The sequence below is a fragment of the Salmo trutta genome, chromosome 7, assembly GCF_901001165.1.
Source record: "Salmo trutta chromosome 7, fSalTru1.1, whole genome shotgun sequence".
In the NCBI taxonomy this organism is placed as follows: domain Eukaryota; kingdom Metazoa; phylum Chordata; class Actinopteri; order Salmoniformes; family Salmonidae; genus Salmo; species Salmo trutta.
The window spans coordinates 17185847-17208502 of record NC_042963.1 but is presented as its reverse complement, the minus strand read 5'-3'; the positions used below and the strand labels follow the sequence as shown (position 1 = coordinate 17208502).

Genomic DNA, 22656 nt, shown 5'->3' with positions numbered 1-22656 from the left:
TAAATTCTTCCCCATTCTTCCAAATATCACTATGCGTCATCCTGTGCTATCTATGCTACATTACCATGAGTACAGTGCCTTGCAAAAGTATTCACCCCCTTGGCGTTTTTTCCTATGTTGTTGGATTACAACCTGTAATTTAAATAGATTTTTATTTGGATTTCATGTAATGGACATACACAAAATAGTCAAAATTGTTGAAATGAAAAAGAAAACAAAAACGGAAAAGTGGTGCGTGCATATGTATACAACCCCTTTGCAATGATGCCCCTAAAAAAGATCTTGGGCAACCAATTACCTTCAGAAGTCACATAATTTGTTAAATAAAGTCCACCTTACATTACACAAAGTGTCACATGATCTTAGTGTATATATACACCTGTTCTGAAAGGCCCCAGAGTCTGCAACACCACTAAGCAAGGGGCAACACCAAGCAACCAGCACCATGAAGACCAAGGAGCTCTCCAAACAGGTCAGGGACAAAGTTGTGGAGAAGTACAGATCAGGGTTGGGTTATAAAAAATATCAGAAACTTTGAACATCCCACGGAGCACCATTAAATCCATTATTAAAAAATTGAAAGAATATGGCACCACAACAAACCTGCCAAGAGAGGGCCACCCACCAAAACTCACGGACCAGGAAAGGAGGGCATTAATCAGAGGTAACAAAGAGACCAAAGATAACCCTGAAGGAGCTGCAAAGCTCCACAGCGGAGATTGGAATATCTGTCCATAGGACCACTTTAAGCCATACACTTCACAGAGCTGGGCTTTATGGAAGAGTGGCCAGAAAAAAAGCCATTGCTTTAAGAAAGAAATATGCAAACACATTTGGTGTTCACCAAAAGGCATGTGGGAGACTCCCCAAACATATGGAAGGTGATACTCTGGTTGATTCAAATTAAGCTTTTTGGGCATCAAGGAAAACGCTATGTCTGGCGCAAACCCAACACCTCTCATCACCCCGAGAACGCCATCGCCATAGTGAAGCATGGTGGTGGCAGTATCATGTTGTTCAATGGCAGGGACTGGGAAACTGGTCAGAATTGAAGAAATGATGGATGGAGCTAAATACAGGGAAATCCTTGAGGGAAACCTGTTTCAGTCTTCTAGAGATTTGAGACTGGGACGGAGGTTCACCTTCCAGCAGGACAATAACCCTAAGCATACTGCTAAAGCAACACTCGAGTGGTTTAAGGGGAAACATTTAAATGTCTTGGAATGGCCTAGTCAAAGCCCAGACTTCAATCCAACTGTGATTCTGTGGTATGACTTAAAGATTGCTGTACACCAGCGGAACCCATCCAACTTGAAGGAGCTGGAGCAGTTTTGCCTTGAAGAATGGGCAAACATCCCAGTGGCTAGATGTGCTAAGCTTATAGAGACATACCCCAAGAGACTTGCAGCTGTAATTGCTGGGAAACGTGGCTCTACAAAGTATTGATTTTGGGGCGGTGAATAGTTATGCATGCTCAAGTTTTCAGATTTTTTGTCTTAATTCTTGTTTGTTTCAAACAAAAAAAATATTTAGCATCTTCAAAGTGGTAGGCATGTTATGTAAATCAAATGATACAAACCCTCAAAAAATCTATTTTAATTCCATGTTGTAAGGCAACAAAATAGGAAAAATGCCAAGGGGCTGAGTACTTTCGCAAGTCACTGTATGTATCTAAACATTGTGCAATCACAAATCATTTTTTTCTTCTATCAAACATATTGGGAATTCCTGGAGACACAATATAGGTATAGCACTGCAATAGAGAATGTTTCAATTGCTACAGTTGAGTTTTTTTTGTTCACACAAAAAACTTTAATATATTGAACTATTGAACCCAAGTATACATTTTCACAGCACAAAAAAGTGTTAAGCTAACCAAGGAAAATGTAATACCACTCTTAATTTAGTATAGGATCCATGCTTCACTTCATCTCTATGCATATGACCAAACCAACTCTCCCTGTGATTTCAGGCCCTTTGACAACACACACACAAAGACAGAAGGCATTTCCAGCCAGACAGACAGCAAAAGTCAACCTCTTTTCAAGGACAGACAGGAGAGAAACAACAAACTGCAGATCCTGGCAGGCTAGAGCGACACAGCAAGGTACAGATGAATTCTCCCCTCAATGTCATATGCATGATTACTCCTTTGTGATGGAAAATTGCACACTTGTTTTCTCTTCCGTAATGATGTAACAGCATCTAATGAAATATTGAATACATTCAAAAATGAACAGTGAATTCTCAGTGATGAACCTGTAGGGTTTCAATGTTAACATATTAATGATATCTGAAATGATTAGTGTATTCGATGCCTGTCTAATCAGCTTTAGTCAATAATAGAGGGGAGATTCAATCTTCATATTTTCTTCAAAGGCAGAATAGGCAGTGGGAGAAAATAAAAGTGTATATGACAGGTTGAATTATCCTTACCTCACTATTTTGTCTCTTTTGAATTCCTATTACAGATGTACAAGATGTCATGAATTAGTCAATGCATACTTGCCCCAAAGGTGCATATGTTCAAAGTCTTCACCTGGAAGCAATTACGAAACTTCCTTTTAATGGACAAAAATATGTATTTTACTAGAAGACCTGCTATCTGGAAATATATATATGTACTGTCTGCCTATTTCGGGGCATAAAGTTATAGTCTGTGCTACATATCCACTGTAGTCTGGCTCGGAGTCATGCAGTCATATGATGCTACGGCTAAAGAAAAAAGAAACACAATAAGAAACCATGTGTATGTGCAGTGTATTCATACATTTCTACCATGGTATCTTTGTTTGTAGTCTGCTTGTGGATATCTGTCAGTTAAATGTATGATTTATTGTTAACCTGTGACCCACTGGGCACACTACGTCATTTCAATGTGGATAACAGGGTAATATTTGGTTGAGATGTTCATCAATGAGATTACAACCTATATTCACCCACTCAAAAATACCGCCAAAAGTTAGTTGAATTTCCAATGTGTTATCACTATGCTTTCAATCATCTAAAAGCACAACCAAAATCCAATGGAAAAACAATGTCAGATTTCTGGTTCAGTTGTCACAGAAAAGTCTATCACTGCACTTTCAACCATTTAAAAGCACAGCAAAGTTCAAATGGGAATTGTCATATTTATTTATACAACTGATATAACTGTGCTTCATCTAATATCAGAACCAAATGACCTGGATTGCAGTTGAGATTACATTAAAAGTACACGGTGCATGTGATCAATGCCGTTCGAGATTCTGTGAGATTATTACAGCAATTGTGAAGATCTCCACAGACATGCAACAACCTATACATGCTATCTTGAACATGCACACTTTTTATGATTACATAAGAAGAAATGTATAGTTCTAGTAACCTCAAAATGTGGCCATGTACTGTATGTGTTACTCATTTTAAGGTTGAATGTTACATTGGAAGGTTGATAATGGCGCCGGAAGGGATGGCTGCCGTTTTACGGGCTCCTAACCAACTGTGCTATTTTGTGTGTTTTTTTTGTTGCATTGTTTGTAACTTATTTTGTACATAATGTTGATGCTATCGTCTCTTATGACTGAAAATAACTTCTGGATATCAGAACAGTGATTACACTCCTCGAACTTGACAAAGTTTTTTCTTAAAAGAGTCCGACGCGAAGGATATACTGCTTCACCAGGCCCAAAACCCTGCCATTCGCGTGAAGAAAAGACAGAAATACAGGGGGCGGGGATTGGGTTGCCTTATGAGAATTCGTCGGTGAGTGGGTAACCCGCCTCTAACATCCGTTCCCTTGGCCAACGTGGAATGATTGGAAAATAAACTGGATGATCTCCACAAGCGGCGCTCCTAGTGGTCGAGGACTTTAATGCAGGCAAACTGAAATCCGTTTTAGCACATTTCTACCAGCATGTCACATGTGCAGCCAGAGGCAAAAAAACTCTAGACCACCTTTACTCCACAAACAGAGACGCATACATTTCTGCCAAAAAAACCATTTTGATAAAAAAAAAATTAAGTTCAAACAGCTCTCCTGTGAAGTCATGACATACGCCTAGTTTCCTGAATCGGGTCACATATTGAATTGTGTTTGGTTGACAACGCAGCCAAATATCAACATTTAAATGAGATGGAACTGTCCAAGCAGTAGATACATCTGAGCCAATGGCTTAATCCCATTATTTAACCTATATTTTTGGTAGAGTTGGAGACATGAATCCAACATATCATTAGTTAGCTTGTCAACAAGTTAATGGGCTATTTATTGTATTTCAAAAGGGATATTAAATTGTGAATTAAAGCATCTGCAAAATGGCATATACAGTACCAGTCAAATGTTAAGCTACACCTACTCATTCAAGGTGGGGCATATTATTCTGTTTTTATGTTACTCCTGAATCACTATGAAAAATGTAAAAAAAAAAATATTGAGTGTATTTTTACAAAGCTGAGATTTCTTTTAACCTCTCTGGCGCATGTGGGACGAACTCGTCCCACCTACGTAACAGCCACTGAAATCCAGTGGCGCGATTTTTGAATCGTTAGAAATACTATTACTTCAATTTCTCAAACATATGACTATTTTACAGCTATTTAAAGACAAGAATCTCGTTAATCTAACCACACTGTCCGATTTCAAAAAGGCTTTACAACGAAAGCAAAACATTAGATTATGTCAGCAGAGTGCCCAGCCAGAAATAATCAGACACCCATTTTTCAAGCTAGCATATCATGTCACATAAACCCAAACCACAGCTAAATGCAGCACTAACCTTTTATGATCTTCATCAGATGACACACCTAGGACATTGTGTTATACAATACATGCATGTCTGTTCAATCAAGTTCATATTTATATCAAAAAACAGCTTTTTACATTAGCATGTGACGTTCAGAAAAAGCATAACCCCCGCAAACTTCCGGGGAATTTACTAACAGTTTGCTAAATTACTCACGATAAACGTTCACAAAAAGCATAACAATTATTTTAAGAATTATAGATACATTACTCCTCTATGCACTCGATATGTCCGATTTTAAAATAGCTTTTCGGATGAAGCACATTTTGCAATAATCTAAGTACATAGCCCGGCATCACAGGGCTAGCTATTTAGACACCCACCCAGGTCAGCCTCCACCAAAATCACATTTCCTATAAGAAAAATGTTCTTACCTTGCTTGTTCTTCGTCAGAATACACTGCCAGGACTTCTACTTCAATAACAAATGTTGGTTTGGTCCCAAATAATCCATCGTTATATCCAAACAGCGACGTTTTGTTCGTGAGTTCTAGACACTATCAGAATGCTACATCACGGTCTCGCGCATGGCGCATTGGCGTGACAAAAAATGTCTAAATATTCCATTACCGTACTTCGAAGCATGTCAACCGCTGTTTAAAACCAATTTTTATGCCATTTATCTCGTAGAAAAGCGATAATATTCCGACCGGGAATATGCAATGAGCCTAAACAGCCGATTTAAATTTCTCCTCAGGAGCGAATCGTGCACGCGCCTCATTCAAAGGTCCTCTGATCCGCCACTTACCAAAGGCGATAATGTGTTTCAGCCTGAGGCTGCCTCGTCAACCTTCAGGTATTTCCCGGGTTCTGAGAGCCTATCGGAGCCCTGGGAATTGTCACGTTACAGCTAAGATCCTTACTTTTCAATAAACAGATGCAAGACGCACGACTCCTTGTCAGACAGGGTACTTCCTGCATGAAACCTTGTCAGGTTTTTGCCTGCCATAGGAGTTCTGTTATACTCACAGACACCATTCAAACAGTTTTAGAAAATTCAGAGTGTTTTCTATCCAAACCTGAACAATAATATGCATATTCTAGCTTCTGAGTTGGTGTAGGAGGCAGTTAAAAATGGGCACATATTTTTTCCAAAATTCTCAATACTGCCCCCTAGCCCAAACAGGTTTAAAGTCCTAAGTGTGGGAATACAGGTGAAATCAGTTACTGACGTGGACATGGTGGTGTAGCAGGAAGATCGGAATCCTGTGAACCAAGATGTTATGAGTTCAAATTAAGTTAAATTCAAATTAGGACATGTTGACCCTTTAGCTCAGTGCGGATGTTGCCTGTAATCCATTGCTTCTGGTTGGGGTATGTACGTATGGTCACTGTTGGGACGACATCATCGATGTACTTATTGATGAATCCAGTGACTGATGTGGTGTACTCCTCAATGCCATCTGAAGAATCCTGGGAACATATTCCAGTCTGTGCTAGCAAAACAGTCCCGTAGCTTAGCATCTGCTTCATCTGACCACTTTCTTATTGACCGAGTCACTGATGCTTCCTGCTTTAGTTTTTGTTTGTTAGCAGGAATCAGGAGGATAGAATTATGGTCAGATTTGGAGGGCAAGGGAGAGCTTTGTACAGGTCTCTGTGTGTGGAGTAAAGGTGGTCTAGATTGTTTTCCCTCTGGTTGCACATTTTAACATGCTGGTAGAAATCAGGTAAAACAGATTTGAGTTTTCCTGCTTTATAATCTCTGGCCACTAGGAGCGCCGTCTCTAGGTGAGCGTTTTTCTTTTTACTTATGTCCGTATACAGCTCATTGAGTGTGGTCTTAGTGCCAGCATCGGTTTGTGGTGCTATGTAGACAGCTATGAAAACTCTCTTGGTAAATAGTGTAGTCTACAGCTTATCAAGTGAGAAAAATCTTGAGACTTCCTTAGATGTCGTGCACCAGCTGTTGTTTACAAATATACATAGACCGTCACCCCTTGTCTTACCAGAGGCTAGTGTTCTATCCTGACGAAAATGCTTCAAACCTGCCAGCTGTATGTTATCCATGTCGTCGTTGAGCCACGACTCGTGAAAACATAAGATATTACAGTTTTTAATGTTCCGTTGGTAGGGTATATGTGATCTAGTTCGTCTATTTTATTATCAATTGATTGTACGTTGGCTAATATGACTGATGGTAATTGTAGATTACCCTCTCGGCAATGGATCCTATCAAGGCACCCGAATCTTCGTCCACGATACCTCCTTCTCTTTCTCCTGCGAATTACAGATATGAGGGCCTTGTCGGGCATCTGAAGTAAATCATTCCCGTCCGACTCGTTGAAGAAAAATTATTCCTCCAGTATGGCACTTCCTGTATAGAATCTTCTCAGGTTTTGGCCTGCCATATGAGTTCTGTTATACTCACAGACACCATTCAAACAGTTTTAGAAACTTTAGGGTGTTTTCTATCCAAATCAAACAATTATATGCATAATCTAGTTTCTGGCCAGGAGTAATAACCAGATGAAATCGGGTACGTTTTTTATCCGGTTGTGAAAATACTGCCCTCTACCCTAGAGAGGTTAAAGATAAACATTTCCTTATTGCAACCACTGTGACAGATTTAAAAAAAGATTCACGGGGAAAGCACACTTTGCAATAATCTGAGTACGGCGCTCAGAAAAATACATCAGGCAATACAGATACCCACCATTTTGGAGTCATCTAAAATCATAAATAGCATTATAAATATTCACTTACCTTTGATGATCTTCATCAGAAGGCACTTCTAGGGATCCCAGGTCCACAATAAATGTTGTTTTGTTCAATAAAGTCCATCATTTATGTCCAAATACCTCCTTGTTGTTTGCGCTACTCCAAATGTAGGAAGCGCGTCGAAAATGGCACGACGAAAAGTAAGAAAAAAAAATTATATTTACGTTCGTAGAAACATGTCAAACTTTGTATAGCATCAATCTTTAGGGCCTTTTTAACCTGTTATGACCAGGGGGCAGTATTTTCACGGCCGGATAAAAAACGTACCGATTTAATCTGATTATTACTCCTGCCCAGAAACTAGAATATGCATATAATTATTAGCTTTGGATAGAAAACACTCCAAAGTTTCTAAAACTGTTTGAATGGTGTCTGTGAGTATAACAGAACTCATTTGGCAGGCCAAAACCTGAGAAGATTCCAAACAGGAAGTACCCTGTCTGACCATTTCTTGGCCTTCATGATTATCTCTATCCAATACAGGGGATCTCTGCTGTTACGTGACACTTCCTACGGCTCCCATGGGCTCTCAGAAGCATTCCAGAAGGCGGCAAAAAGCTGAATCGTGTATTTGCAGGCCCTGGCTGAAAAACATTAGCGCGTTTGGATAGTGGCCGGTCAGAGTCCTATGAGACTGAGGCTCGTGCACGAGTCGACTCCATGTTTACTTTCTCTCTTTGAACGAAAACCACCACTCCCGGTCGGAATATTATCGCTTTTTTACGAGAAAAATTGCATAAAAATTGATTTTTAACAGCGGTTGACATGCTTCGAAGTACGGTAATGGAATATTTAGAATTTTTTTGTCACGAAATGCGTCGTGCTCGTCACCCTTCTTTACCATTCGGATAGTGTCTTGAACGCACAAACAAAACGCCGCTGTTTGGATATAACTATGGAGTATTTGGGACCAAACCAAAATTTGTTATTGAAGTAGAAGTCCTGGGAGTGCATTCTGACAAAGAACAGCAAAGGTAATACAATTTTTCTTATAGTAAATCTGACTTTGGTGAGTGCTAAACTTGGTGGGTGTCTAAATAGCTAGCCGTGATGGCTGGGCTATCTACTGAGAATATTGCAAAATGTGCTTTCACCGAAAAGCTATTTTAAAATCGGACATAGCGAGTGCATAGAGGAGTTCTGTATCTATAATTCTTAAAATAATTGTTATGTTTTTTGTGAACGTTTATCGTGAGTAATTTAGTAAATTCACAGGAAGTTTGCGGGGGGTATGCTAGTTCTGAATGTCACATGCTAATGTAAAAAGCTAGTTTTTGATATAAATATGAACTTGATTGAACAAAACATGCATGTATTGTATAACATAATGTCCTAGGGGTGTCATCTGATGAAGATCATCAAAGGTTAGTGCTGCATTTAGCTGTGGTTTGGATTTTTTGTGACATAATATGCTAGCTTGAAAAATGGGTGTCTGATTATTTCTGGCTGGGTACTCTGCTGACATAATCTAATGTTTTGCTTTCGTTGTAAAGCCTTTTTGAAATCGGACAGTGTGGTTAGATAAAGGAGAGTCTTGTCTTTAAAATGGTGTAAAATAGTCGTATTTTTGAGGAATTTGTCATTCGCGCCACGCCCATCATTGGCTATTGGAGCAGGTGTTCCGCTAGCGGAACGTCTAGATGTAAGAGGTTAATGGGGCTAGGGGGCAGTATTGAGAATTTTGAAAAAAATATGTGCCCATTTTTAACTGCCTCCTACACCAACTCAGAAGCTAGGATATGCATATTATTACCAGATTTGGATAGAAAACACTTTGAATTTTCTAAAACTGTTTGAATGGTGTCTGTAAGTATAACAAAACTCATATGCCAGGCAAAAAATTTTTTTTTGTGGCTGTACTATTTTTTTTGAGTCATTGTTAATAGATAACACAGTGAGAAAGGATTCATTTCGCACTTCCTACGGCTTCCACTAGATGTCAACGATCTTTATAAAGTTGTTTGAAGCGTCTATGATGAACAGAGACCGGATGACAAGGAAGAGAAGTTGACCTCCCTGGGATGTCGTCACTTCATTATTGGCCGCACCTGCGCATGCATGTGAGTTCATGTCAGGCGAGACATTTTTCAAAAATGTTTTTCAAGACACAGGAGAGGTCGGGTTGAAACATTACTGATGTTTCACGTTAAAAATGGCTCTAAAGATTGATGCTAAACAACGTTTGACATGTTTGAACGAACATAAATAGATTATTTTTTTTACTTTACGTCGTGACTTCCCCCCACCCCCCCTACTTTTTAGTAGCCTACCGAAGCGCTAACAACTTAGAGTTATTTGGACATCAATTATGAACTTTGTCGAAAGAAACCACATTTCTTGTGGACCTGGGATTCCTGGAAGTGCCTTCTGATGGAGATAATCAAAGGTAAGTGGATATTAACAATTTCATTATCGATATTAGATGATGCTAACTGTATAGCCTAGCCTATTGTTCTTAGCATTGTACCCCGTTTATTGCAAAATGTGATTTCCCAGTAAAGTTATTTTGAGATCTGGCAATGCGGTAGCATTTACGAGATTATAATATATTATTCTTTGAATGACAATATTATAATTTACCAATGTTTTCGAATAGTAATTTTGTAAATTGTAACGCTGAATTCAAGGAAGCATTTGAGGTGAAAAAAATTCAGAATTTCACCGCGACTGTAAATGCTGTTTTTGGATATAAATATGAACTTGATGGAACAAAAAATGCATGTATTGTATAACATAATGTCCTAGGAGTGTCATCTGATGGAGATTGTCAAAGGTTAGTGCATAATTTTAGCTGGTTTCTGCTTTTGGTGACGCCTGACCTTGAATTGAAAATGGATGTTTGTACTTTTTTGGCTATGTACTGTCCTAACATAATCTAACTCTATGCTTTTGCCGTAAAGCCTCTTTGAAAATCGAACAATGTGGTTAGATTAAGGAGATGTTTATCTTTTAAATGGTGTAAAGCCTTGCTAGCTTCCAGCCTTGCTAGCAATCCCATCTCGGGGTTTAATGCTACCCCCTAGCCCCAACATACAACTTCAATAATATTCCAACCGGACGATTCCAATGTCTTGAAAAATGTTATGGAACACAGCTACCTCATCACGTGAATGTGCGCCAATGAACTCATGTCATTTTCTGAGTCACCAACTCCCCGGCCTTCTTGTTCGCTCTCTGTTCACTGCAAAAGCCTAAAACAAGGTTCTAAAGACTGTTGACATCTAGTGGAAGCCTTAGCAAGTGCAAAATGAACCCTAAGTCACTGTGTGTTAGATAGGCAATGACTTGAAAAGACTACAAGCATCAGATTTCCCACTTCCTGGTTGGATTTTTCTCAGGTTTTTGCCTGCCATATGAGTTATGTTATACTCACAGACATCATTCAAACAGTTTTAGAAACTTCAGAGTGTTTTCTATCCAAATCTACTAATAATATGCATATTCTAGTTTCTGGGCCCGAGTATTAGGCAGTTTACTCTGGGCACACTTTTCATCCGAAATCGAAAATACTGCCCCCTATACCTTAAAAAGTTTTAACAAGCAAAAATAACCTAAAACTAATATTATGCATGATAGATGTCAATTTGTTGTGGGTAGCTAGCTAACAATTCTTTGTGGCTATCTCAGTAGCTAACAGTACTAGTAGCTAGCCAGTTAGCTCTATTGACTTATTATGGGCTTGCGATCTACGGTACGTAGGCAGGTAAACACACCAAAGTTAACACAGCATGTATTAACATAGCAAGATAAAATATTATACTTAGGCAAAATATGAGTAGGCAACATATGGCACCGACAGACATGGCAGCTCTGCTACAATCTGTCACACCCTGACCTGAGAGAGCCTTTTTATGTCTCTATTTAGGTTTGGTCAGGGTGTGATTGGGTGGGCATTCTATGTCCTTTTTTCTATGCTTTGTATTTCTTTGTTTTGGCCTGGTATGGCTATAAATCAGGGACAGCTGTACATCGTTGTTGCTGATTGGGAGTCATACTTAGGCAGCCTGTTTTCCTTTGGGGTTTGTGGGTAGTTATTTTCTGTTTTGTACGTTTTGTGACCTGACTGAACTGTTGGCTGTCATTCATTTTCTTGTATTGTTTGAGGTGTTTCTTATTATGAAATCATTAATATGAACACTCACCACGCTGTGCTTTGGTCCCCTTCATCTACAGACGACAAGCGTTACAGAACTACCCACCACCAAAGGACCAAGCAGCGGAGGAAGCAGCAACAGGAGGACTATACAGAGTCATGGACCTGGGAGGAGATCCTGGACGGGGCAGGACCATGGCACCAGGCTGGGGAATATCGCCGCCCGAAGGAGGAACTAGAGGCAGCAAAAGCTGAGAGGCGGCAATATGAGACAAGGCAGCGCAGCAGGCATGAGAGGCAGCCCCAACAAATGTTTTTGGGGGGGCACACAGGGAGATTGGCGGAGTCAGGCGATAGACCTGAGCCAACTCCCCATGCTTACCGGAAGCAGCGTAGTACTGGTCAGGCACTGTGTTATGCGGTAAAGCGCACGGTGTTTCCAGTGGGTCTCCCCAGCCTGGTCTATCCTGTGCCTCCTCCACGGACCAGGCCTCCAGTGGGTCTCCCCAGCCTGGTGAATCCTGTGCTTCCTCCACGGACCAGGCCTCCAGTGGGTCTCCCCAGCCTGGTCTATCCTGTGCCTCCTCCACGGACCAGGCCTCCAGTGGGTCTCCCCAGCCCCAGCCTGGTCTATCCTGTGCCTCCTCCACGGACCAGGCCTCCAGTGGGTCTCCCCAGCCTGGTCTATCCTGTGCCTCCTCCACGGACCAGGCCTCCAGTGGGTCTCCCCAGTCTGGTCTATCCTGTGCCTCCTCCATGGACCAGGCCTCCAGTGGGTCTCCCCAGCCTGGTCTATCCTGTGCCTCCTCCACGGACCAGGCCTCCAGTGGGTCTCCCCAGCCTGGTCTATCCTGTGCCTCCTCCACGGACCAGGCCTCCAGTGGGTCTCCCCAGCCTGGGGAATCCGCAGCCAGAGTCGCCAGCCTGTCCTCCGGCGCAGCCAGAGTCGCCCACCTGTCCTCCGGCGCAGCCAGAGTCGCCCGCCTGTCCTTCAGCGCAGCCAGAGTCGCCCTCCAGTCCGGGGCCCGCGGCGAGGGACCCCGCTCTAGAGGCGCCACCAAAGTGGGGTGAGCCAGTGGTGGAGCGGGGTCTGCGTCCCGCTCCAGAGCCGCCACCGCGGAGAAATGCCCACCCAGACCCTCCCCTATAGGTTCAGGTTTTGCGGCAGGAGTCCGCACCTTTGTGGGGGGGGGGGGGGGGGGGGGTACTGTCACGCCCTGACCTGAGAGAGCCTTTTTATGTCTCTATTTAGGTTTGGTCAGGTTGTGATTTGGGTGGGCATTCTATGTCCTTTTTTCTATGCTTTGTATTTCTTTGTTTTGGCCTGGTATGGCTCTTAATAATCAGGGACAGCTGTACATCGTTGTCGCTGATTGGGAGTCATACTTAGGCAGCCTGTTTTCCTTTGGGGTTTGTGGGTAGTTATTTTCTGTTTTGTACGTTTTGTGACCTGACAGAACTGTTGGCTGTCGTTCATTTTCTTGTATTGTTTGAGGTGTTTCTTATTATTAAATCATTAATATGAACACTCACCACGCTGCGCTTTGGTCCCCTTCTTCTACAGACGACAAGCGTTACACAATCTCCTAAGCAACTTTGCAATATTATGTTTTTTGGTGTGTTATTTCTCTCAAATATATTTACAGTACCAGTCAAAAGTTTGGACACACCTACTCATTCAACATTTTTTTTTTTACTATTTTCTACATTGTAGAATAGTAGTGAAGACATCAAAACTATGAAATAACACATATGGAATCACGTAGTAACCAAATAGGTGTTAAACAAATCAAAATATATTTCTTCAAAGTAGCCACCCTTTGCCTACTTTGGGTGGTGGACCATTCTTGATACATACAGGAAACTGTTGAGGGTGAATAACCCAGCAGTGTTGCAGTCCATTCAAAGGCACTTAAATATTTTGTCTTGCCCATACACAATCATGTCTCAATTGTGTCAGAGCTTAAAAATCCTTCTTAAACCTCTCTCCTCCCCTTCATCTAGACTGATTGAATTGATGGAAGTGGATTTAGCAAGTGACATCAGTAAGGGATCATAGCTTTCACCTGGATTCACCTGGTCAGTCTATATCATGGAAAGAGTTTTAGTACACTCAGTGTATCTGGGGAAGGGTATGAAACAATTTCTAGAGTGTTGAGTTTCCAAGAGCACAGTGGTCTCCATCATTGGGAAATGGAAAACATATGGAACTAATCAGACTCTGTCTAGAGCTGGCTATCCGACCAAACTGAGCAACCGGGCAGGAAGGCAAGAACCCAATGACTACTCTGAGAAAACTACTACAGAGTTCCTTGGCTGAGATGGGTGAACCTGCCAGAAGGACAAAAATCTTTACAGCACTTCACCAATCTGGGCATTATGGGAGAGAGGCCAAACGGAAGCCACTCCTGAGAAAAAGGGACATCACAACATGCCTGGAGTTAGCAAAACGGCACGTGAAAGACTGAGATCATAAGGCAAAAGACTTTGTGGTCTGATGAGACAAAAATGTAACTCTTTGGCCTGAATGCAAAACTCTATGTATGGAGAAATCCAAGCACAACTCATCATCTGTCTAACACCTTCCCTACTGTGAAACATGGTGGTGACAGCATCATGCTATAGGTATGCTTCTCAGCAGCATGGAGTGGGAGACAGGTAAGGATAGAGGGAACAATGAATGGAGTCAAATACAGGCAAATCCTTGGTGAGAACCTGCTTCAGAGTGCAAACAACCTTAGACTGGGGCACAGATTTACATTCCAACAGGACAATGATCCCAAGCATACAGCCAAAGCAATGCTGGAATGGTTTTAGCACCAGAATGTGAAAGTCCTTCAGTGGCCCAGCCAAAGCTCAGACTTGAATCCCATTGAAAATCTGTGAAAAGACTTGAAGATTACTGTTCACCGCTGCTCCCAATCTAACTCAACAGAGCTTGAAAAAAATCCCAAATCCACATGTGCAAAGCTGATACACACATACCCAAGATGATCTATCTTCTTAATTCCAAGCATAGATGCATTGGGGAAGACACCCTGGTTCCCGTTTTTACAGTATTTGGTATGACTCGGACAGGGATCAAACTCCCAACCTCCGGACTGACACTCCAACTACAAGGCCACTGAGTTGGTCAAAAGAAATACTGCAAGTTAACTTAATACCTGTGGTTTCAACGAAGGGGTGCGATGCAAGGGGACATTTTTTTCATTATTGAAGTATCAGTCATCAATATAGCTAGAAATCCAATGATTTAAACTAAGCACTGGCCACTATATCCTCTATATCAGGATAATGGTGGAGGAAACATGAAGTGTGCATGACATTGTATTGTTAGTGTAGGGACAGTGACTTATGCTGCCACTCCAGTCCATTTTGCCATAGGCATACCTCAGTTAATTTGCTTTGTGAAAACCCTGAGAGCATGTAGGGAAGAAATCTTGCTTCACTTTGTAAATTCCTCTATGATTTTGTGTAATTTTATGCATAACCAAATCGCTTGAGTGCAATGTGGAGCCCCACACTATCTTTGGTACATTAGGGCCGTGGCAAATCGCAGTGAATTTGGAACGACCCTGATTACATTTAAAAGCTTTATCTGTGTATGGAGAAGATCCGTCACACTCTTTAACTCCTGTAATGTTGGGTCATCATAGGACTTAACACAACTGTGGCAGGGCTGGTATTTAATTGAATTAAGGCTCAGTCAGACAGTGAGGTCTGCCTCACGCCACAGTATTCTCCACTTAATTTACATCTTTTGCGTGTCTAATCTCAACCTGAGAAACAGCTTGGCATCTTAAGAGAGAGTTCATTCACTGAAATAAACGTCACACAGTCAGAGAATACAGAACATTCAATCCCTTGATCAAATGAAGAAAGAGATCTAACTCAAACAGATGGTAGGAAGTTGGCCGTTTTTTTCCACTGTGCAATTTCATATACGGAATTTAATACATGTATATGGAGAAATAGTTAATATTGTAACACGTTTGCGTCTCAGAGAGAGAGAGAGAGAGCACCACCTTGTAAATGTACAGCAGTGGTGTAAAGTTCTACTTAAGTACTTTTTTGGGGTGTATCTGTGTTTTACTTTACTTTTTCTATTTTTCATTATATTTTTGTATTTATTTTTTTTACCCCTTTTTCTCCACAATTTTGTGGTATCCAATTGGTAGTTACAGTCTTGTCTCATGGCTGCAACTCCTGTACGGACTCGGGAGAGGCGAAGGTTGAGAGCTGTGCATCCTCCGAAACACAACCCAACTAAGCCGCACTGCTTCTTGACACAATGCCCACTTAACCCGGAAGCCAGCTGCACCAATGTGTCGGAGGAAACACCTAGCGACCGTGTCAGCGTGCACTGCGCCCGGCCCAGGAGTTGCTAGTGCGCGATGGGACAAGGACATCCCTACCGGCTAAACCAGATGACGCTGGGCCAATTGTGTGCCGCCCCATGGGTCTCCCGGTCACGGCCGGCTACGACAGAGCCTGGACTCAAACCCAGAATCTCTAGTGGCACAGCTAGCACTGCGATGCAGTGCCTTAGACAACTGCACCTCTCGGGAGGCCCACTCTATTTCTATTTTTGACAACTTGTACTTTTACTTCACTATATTCATAAAGAAAATATTGTACATTTTACTCCATGCATTTTCCCTGACAACCCAAAGTACTTGTTACATTTTGAATGCTTATGAAAATGTTGAAATTCACGCACTTATCAAGAGAACACGTGGTCATCCCTACTGCCAATGTTCTGGCGGACTCACTAAACACAAATAATAATGTCTGAGTGTTGGAGTGTGCCCCGGGCTATACATACATTATAAAAACAAAAAAATGGTGCCGTCTGCTTTTCTTAATATAAGGAATTTGAAATGATTTATACATTTACTTTTGATACTTAAGTATATTTTAGCAATGACATTTACTTTTGATACATAAGTATATTTAAAACCAAATACTTTTTTACTTTTACTCAAGTAGGATTTTACTGGGTGACTTTCACTTTTATTTGAGTAACTTTCTATTAAGTTATCTATACTTTTTTTTTAATCATAATTGGGTACTTTTTCCACCACTGATGTACAGTATCTGCAGTTAGAAATATTGGTGAGTAGTCAAATAGTAAATAGTAATTTGACTACAATTTGCAGTAGCTTGGTGGTAGTTGAACTAAATTCAAATCTAAGTAATGTTTTCAGTATTTCATTATTATTTTTTGCCATGTAGAAGTGTAGGTAACTACTGGAACTACACACTACCTTTTGCAAAAATAAAATGTGGGTGATGTAAGCAATCATTTTCTTTCTTTTTGTGGCATCAGACCTGACTAATTCTCACTTGAAACATTGTTTTTGTTTATACGTGGCTAAATTACACATTATGTTAATACACGATCCAAAGTGATCTGTTCTTGCAATGTGTAGTCTGACATTACAGATTTACAAATTATTTTCACAATGTAGTTTGGATGTAGTGAAATACTTTTTCAAAGTAAACTATATTTTTCTGAAGGGAAGCTTTAGTGTAGCTTAACGTCTTCCAGTGTGACGTAATTGGTAGCTTGCTCAAGCCACAAAGTTTTCTGAGTCACACATACAGTCGGGTCCAAAATGATTGACATCCTTGATAAAGATGAGCAATAATGACTGTATAAAATAAATAATTACAATACTGAGCTATATTGTATGATAAAAAAGTAATATGTTTTTTCTTACCAGAATTACAGATAATTCTAAATGAATTGTGAATAATGATGAGTGAGAACATTACAGAGGGTAAAATATCATACCCCCAAGACATACTAACCTCCCCTGTTATTGGTAATGGTGAGAGGTTAGCATGTCTTGGGGGGTATGATCGTTGACCCTATGTAACTTTCTCACTCATCATTATTCACAATTCATTCAGGATCCATATTCATGTAGAAGTGTTTAGAAACATATTATATTCTTATTTACAATAAAAGTGACTCCAAAATGACACAATACATTATTTACCATTCATTTCTATTGGACACAAAATAATGTGAAACACAATCAAAACGAACTGAAAATGCATCCATCAAGTTTGTAGTGTAACAACTTCATGTAGTCATTGCATGCTATAGTAATATGGGACCAATTACTACACTTTATTTATAAGAATCTTGAGGGGTGTCAATAATTTGACCCTTATCTTTTTGAGAAAAAAAAAATATTACTTGCTGAATGAAATCTCTTTCTTAAACAATTTTCTTAGTGTAAAATAAATTTAAAAAATGGCATACAATATAGCTTAGTATTTGAATTATGTATTTTATGCAGTCATTATTGCTCATCTTTATCAAGGGTGTCATTCATTTTGGACCCCTCTGTAGATGTAAGATTCTACATTGAGTTGCCTGATTTGATGGGATGGCCATTTTATCGATGGTGGCCGTCACCACAAACACATTGCTTACACAAGCAGAAGGGCTCTCATTGCAGAGCCAGATGTAGCGTGTCGTTATGGATTCTCTGCTCCCCTGATGGCTGTTGTGTTCCTATCGATTCTCAGGTCTCCTGACGATGGCGGGGAAAGACTCTCCGGAAAGAGATAGGGGATGGTGTGTGAGCTGCTTCCCATGGTCAATCGTCACCGCCTGTGTGGATCATACGTTGTCTTATCCTCAGCTGTCCGTCCATTGTCCTGTGCAACAGAGTGAAATCACATAAAATCTACGGTGCCAAAGGCCCGGACTCCGAATACAGGAGCTGGAGCTAAACATCGAACTGATGGACTCTGCAATACTGTATTATTCTGTGGGAGACAAAACGTATTTTTCAGTTGAATTTGAATAATTCCAAAGTGGGTCGTCTTGAACTTCTGGATATGACCCAGGACGAGATTCTCATTTGGAGTTTTCACCTGGCAACTCCTCTGTAGTGTTTTTACAGAATACAGACCAAAGTTAAAAACCATGTTATGGAGGACACAGTGGACTATGGGATAAGGGGTTTAGAGACTTATTAAAGTTGATAAAACATGCAATCCTGTATTCCCACTCACGCTTTGATAGACATACACACAAATGTACACATGGTGACTTATTTCGCAGAGTAATTGTGTACAAATGAATGACAATAACTGGATGGTAAAAGAAATAAGTCAAAGGACATTGTGTAATTTGTCAATGACATTTATTTTAGACTACTAAACTGTACTTGTGTACTCACTGCTCTATTTTGAACATTCATTAAATCAGATTTACATTTTCCATTGCTATATTTTGAAAATTTGCAGTCAGCATGGCTGGTTATAGTGAAACAAGCAAATCATTTCTCACCAGGAAAGAAGAGGAGGAAAATAGTAAATCTGTCATATCTGTTTGGGGAAAAGAAACATTACATGTATTTTCAAAAGCCTAAAGTTATATATTTAACAGTTTTATATGTTGTATCTTTGTAGAAAACCTTAGTTAGCACTGGAAATGTGGTCACATTGCCAATCATAAACTGTGCATACACAATGAGCTATGTCCTTAAGCTACTGGTCTGTCTTGTTCATTTGAACAAAGTCAAGTGGCTCTGCCTTTTCATTCTGTTGAATTATTTTTTCATCATAAAATCAACTATTTAACATGAAATGAGGTGGAAAGTACAATATTAAAGCAACCAGACAATAGTACAGAACCCGTTTAAGAAGAAAGGTTATATTTTCTACATTTGTAGCCCACAGTAACCTTTGTGAAAATGTTGCAAAATTTCAGGTTTTAATTTTCAAACCACCTTTACTACTTTAAACAACCAAGCTACTGCCATATTTAATGGAAGGGGGAGACACAATGAGACATTTCATGATTCTCAAACTGGTGACTACAAAGTTTGCAACTAAAGCTCAGAAAGTTATAACTTTATGTACATTTCAGCAAGTTAACTTTACGATAGCAAGTTAACTTTACGATAGCCAATGGGGGAGGGAAGCTCTCGAGCTAGTAAGCTTTAAACCTGCTGGATAAGCTACCACCAACATGCTGTTTTGCATGCTGTTCAGAAGAAACACCACTGAAGGTAGTGAGCCGTGTGAGCACCCTTTTAGCAGTGCAAACCGAGTGTTGGGATTATGCCATAGCAGTTCAGAGTATTCTTCTTTGATCAAAATTGGTTCAATATTAGCAACAAATACAAATAGTATATGGGCCAATTTTATCAGAGAGACTTCATGGGAATATAATTTGAATAGCTAAACATTGATTTACATCATCCTACAGTATGCACCAGGCAAAAATGGATTTCATTAATTGTTTCCTCGTTATTTCAACTGACATAATCCGGTTGCATCAATGTGGCTGGCTGGTAGAATGTGCAAAAATGCGTGTATCTTAATAACATGCAGTACATCGTATGCATGGTATATGTTCGCAAAATTTCCCTCTTATTAAATATTTTAAGGCTGGAAGAACTCTTGAACAACAATTCATGAGTATAGTATTCTGTTCTCAAATGGACATTTAAAGGGAGGTTGAACAGACTGATTTCTCCTCTGTTTTCTTCATCATCATTAAGAAAAATGTGATTTGCGCCTTAGGAGTGTGATTTGATGTGGGTGTGTTATTTTCTCTATACAATGTGCAAGTGACGCGTCAATTTTACTTCTGCTAAGAAGGAGCCTCAATTTTGCATTGTCAAAGTCATGGCCATTCAATATATATAAAATTGTATAGGTGTTTCTGAGTGAATTAAATTACCATATGCCGTTTTTTCAAAGTATTTCATTAGAACTTTACACGAACGATAAATATTTCTACAAATCTGTTTTAGATTTTTTTGTAAATACTGGCTGCAAACATTCAGTAAATAAAAACCTGACTAATCTAATAAAAAACACATGAAATGGCCTATAACTAACAACTCTGACCGTTCTGTAAATCCTCAGCTCGAGCGGGCACGCTCCGGAATGTTATGCAGCAGGAAACTTTCCTAACTTTCTGCGATGTGTCTTATTTCTTGAGTGTCAAATATTTTGATAAAGGCATCCAGTACAAATATTAATATCATTTTATGTACAGACAGGTCCAAAATTATTGGCACCCTTGATAAAGATGAGCAAAAAAGACTATAAAATAAATAATACAAATACTGAGCTATATTGTATGCTCAAACAAATGGGACAATTATATTATGTTATACTAATGCAACTGCTCAGAGAAAGAGATTTTGTTTAACAAGTATTACAATAATTATTTTTAAAGATGGGGATCAAAATTATTCTCAATACTCCAGCGCCCTAACCTTGCAAGGATAACAACACTGAGCCATTTTCATTTTTTTTGCTGAGATTGGAGAACACATTGGGAGGCATCTTAAACCATTTCTCCATACAAAATCTTTCCAGATGCTTGATATCCTTTGTCTCTACTTATGTACAGCCCTCTTCAATTCAAACCACAGGTTTTCAATGGGGTTCAAGTCCGGAGACTGAGATGGCCATTGCGAAATGTTGATTTTGTGGTCAATTAACAATTTCTTTGATGTGTGCTTGGTTTGTTGTTTTGCTGGAAGATCCATTTGACAGTTGTGTTTGTGATGCTAACGTTAGCTCACGAATGTGAGGATTTTAAATGTTTTAAAAAACCAAAGCTCTTTATAAATAACAAGTCTTGTTCTTTCAACATAACATCGGAGACAATGTATTGTATCTATATCTCGTTCGTTGTCTCATGTTAATCAAACAAGTCCCAAGGCAGTGCGTGCTAATGACAATGGGGTAATTCTGCTGTCTGTTCAGAAATGGGCGAACTGTAGGTTGATTCTGCTTCTACGATTGGATAGTGTGTAGCTGTGCAGCATGCTCAAATCATTTGGGTGCTGCCAGCTGCCCTGTGGGCACAGGGGCGTGATTGATATCCAAACCCAACGCTAAAATATCCAAGGAAATTGGCATCATCATTAATTTCCTAAATCTTGCACATCTCAGTTTTGGAAAATACTGACTTTATGAATAAAGTTATCAAACTTACACCTTTTAGTACATTTTGGCACTATAGTTGATGTTTATGACTACTATCGACGCTCCAAATGCCGTTTTCAAACAAATAAGTCTTTTTTTTGGTTCAGCTGCTCTTTAAATGCATTTGTGCCACCAAATGAAAATATCATAGAAGATATCAAATCACTTGCATTAAGTCTTATGACATACATTATGTGAACATATTAACTTAATAGAATAGTTTGAGACTTTCTAAAGCACAAAATATATAGAATGGTCAAAATGTAGATTTTAGTAGACTTTAAATGTAGACTTTAGTATGAGGGGCTGCGGTTTTCCTTATTCTGGCCAAGTTTTAGAAAAACGGACCATACTGTGAGACTTTCTATATCTTGAAAAATGGATTTCTATCATGTGAAACATTTTGGGACTGTATCAACAGGGTATCATCTAGTGGTATTTTCCTTTAATTTGGGCTATTTTTTAGCCCTTTTCTGGTTTCTTGTTTGTTTTTAGTGCTTTACTGGGAGGCTTATCAAAGGTAAACAAGACAATGAAATTTACATTCGAGCTGATAGTGTAGGGTGAAGTGCTAACAGTGGGCTTCTTACTAGGGCTAACCGTCTCTGTGCTAACAGTGTAAATCAGGTTCATAGACACATGATTACTGCTGACAATAGCTTTCGGATTGACATAGGCATTTAGGGGAGTTAGAGGAACATAAAGTAGGTTACTTACATTATGACTGAAAACACCCCTGGAAAAATCTACAGCAGCACGACAAGAACTCTGCGACAAAATGGTAGGGATTACCTGAGCAAGGCCTGCTGATAAGTCAATGTCTCCAAGCGGCCATGAAACGAGAAGACAGGGTCCAGGCACCAAGATGATTTGGATGGACTCCATCATTCCTGTAGAGGATTTTGTGTTTCCAAAAGGTATCAAAGTTATCTACAAATGTTATGCCAACAGAGCTACAGTAATCTTTTAGCCAGATGTGTAATGCCAGTAGCCTGCTGAATTGTTCGCTGACGCGGCCCAGCGATGGCACAGGAACTGAAATAACCGGCCACTTTTTGGAGACTTTTAGAGCTCAAATCATTTC

General features: G+C 39.9%; 1 protein-coding gene across 1 annotated transcript in view; it reads left to right on the top strand.

Annotated features, from left to right (window-relative positions):
- The window catches only part of LOC115197034 (chemokine-like protein TAFA-5), a 135511-nt gene extending 115076 nt beyond the window's left edge, over positions 1 to 20435 (top strand). Inside the window, exons 4-5 of the mRNA XM_029758164.1 lie at positions 1973 to 2107; positions 18141 to 20435. Coding sequence (XP_029614024.1) covers positions 1973 to 1981 — 9 coding nt within the window. The 3' untranslated portion in view covers positions 1982 to 2107; positions 18141 to 20435. The remainder of the gene's footprint in view (positions 1 to 1972; positions 2108 to 18140) is intronic.
- The last annotated feature ends 2221 nt before the right edge of the window (positions 20436 to 22656 follow it).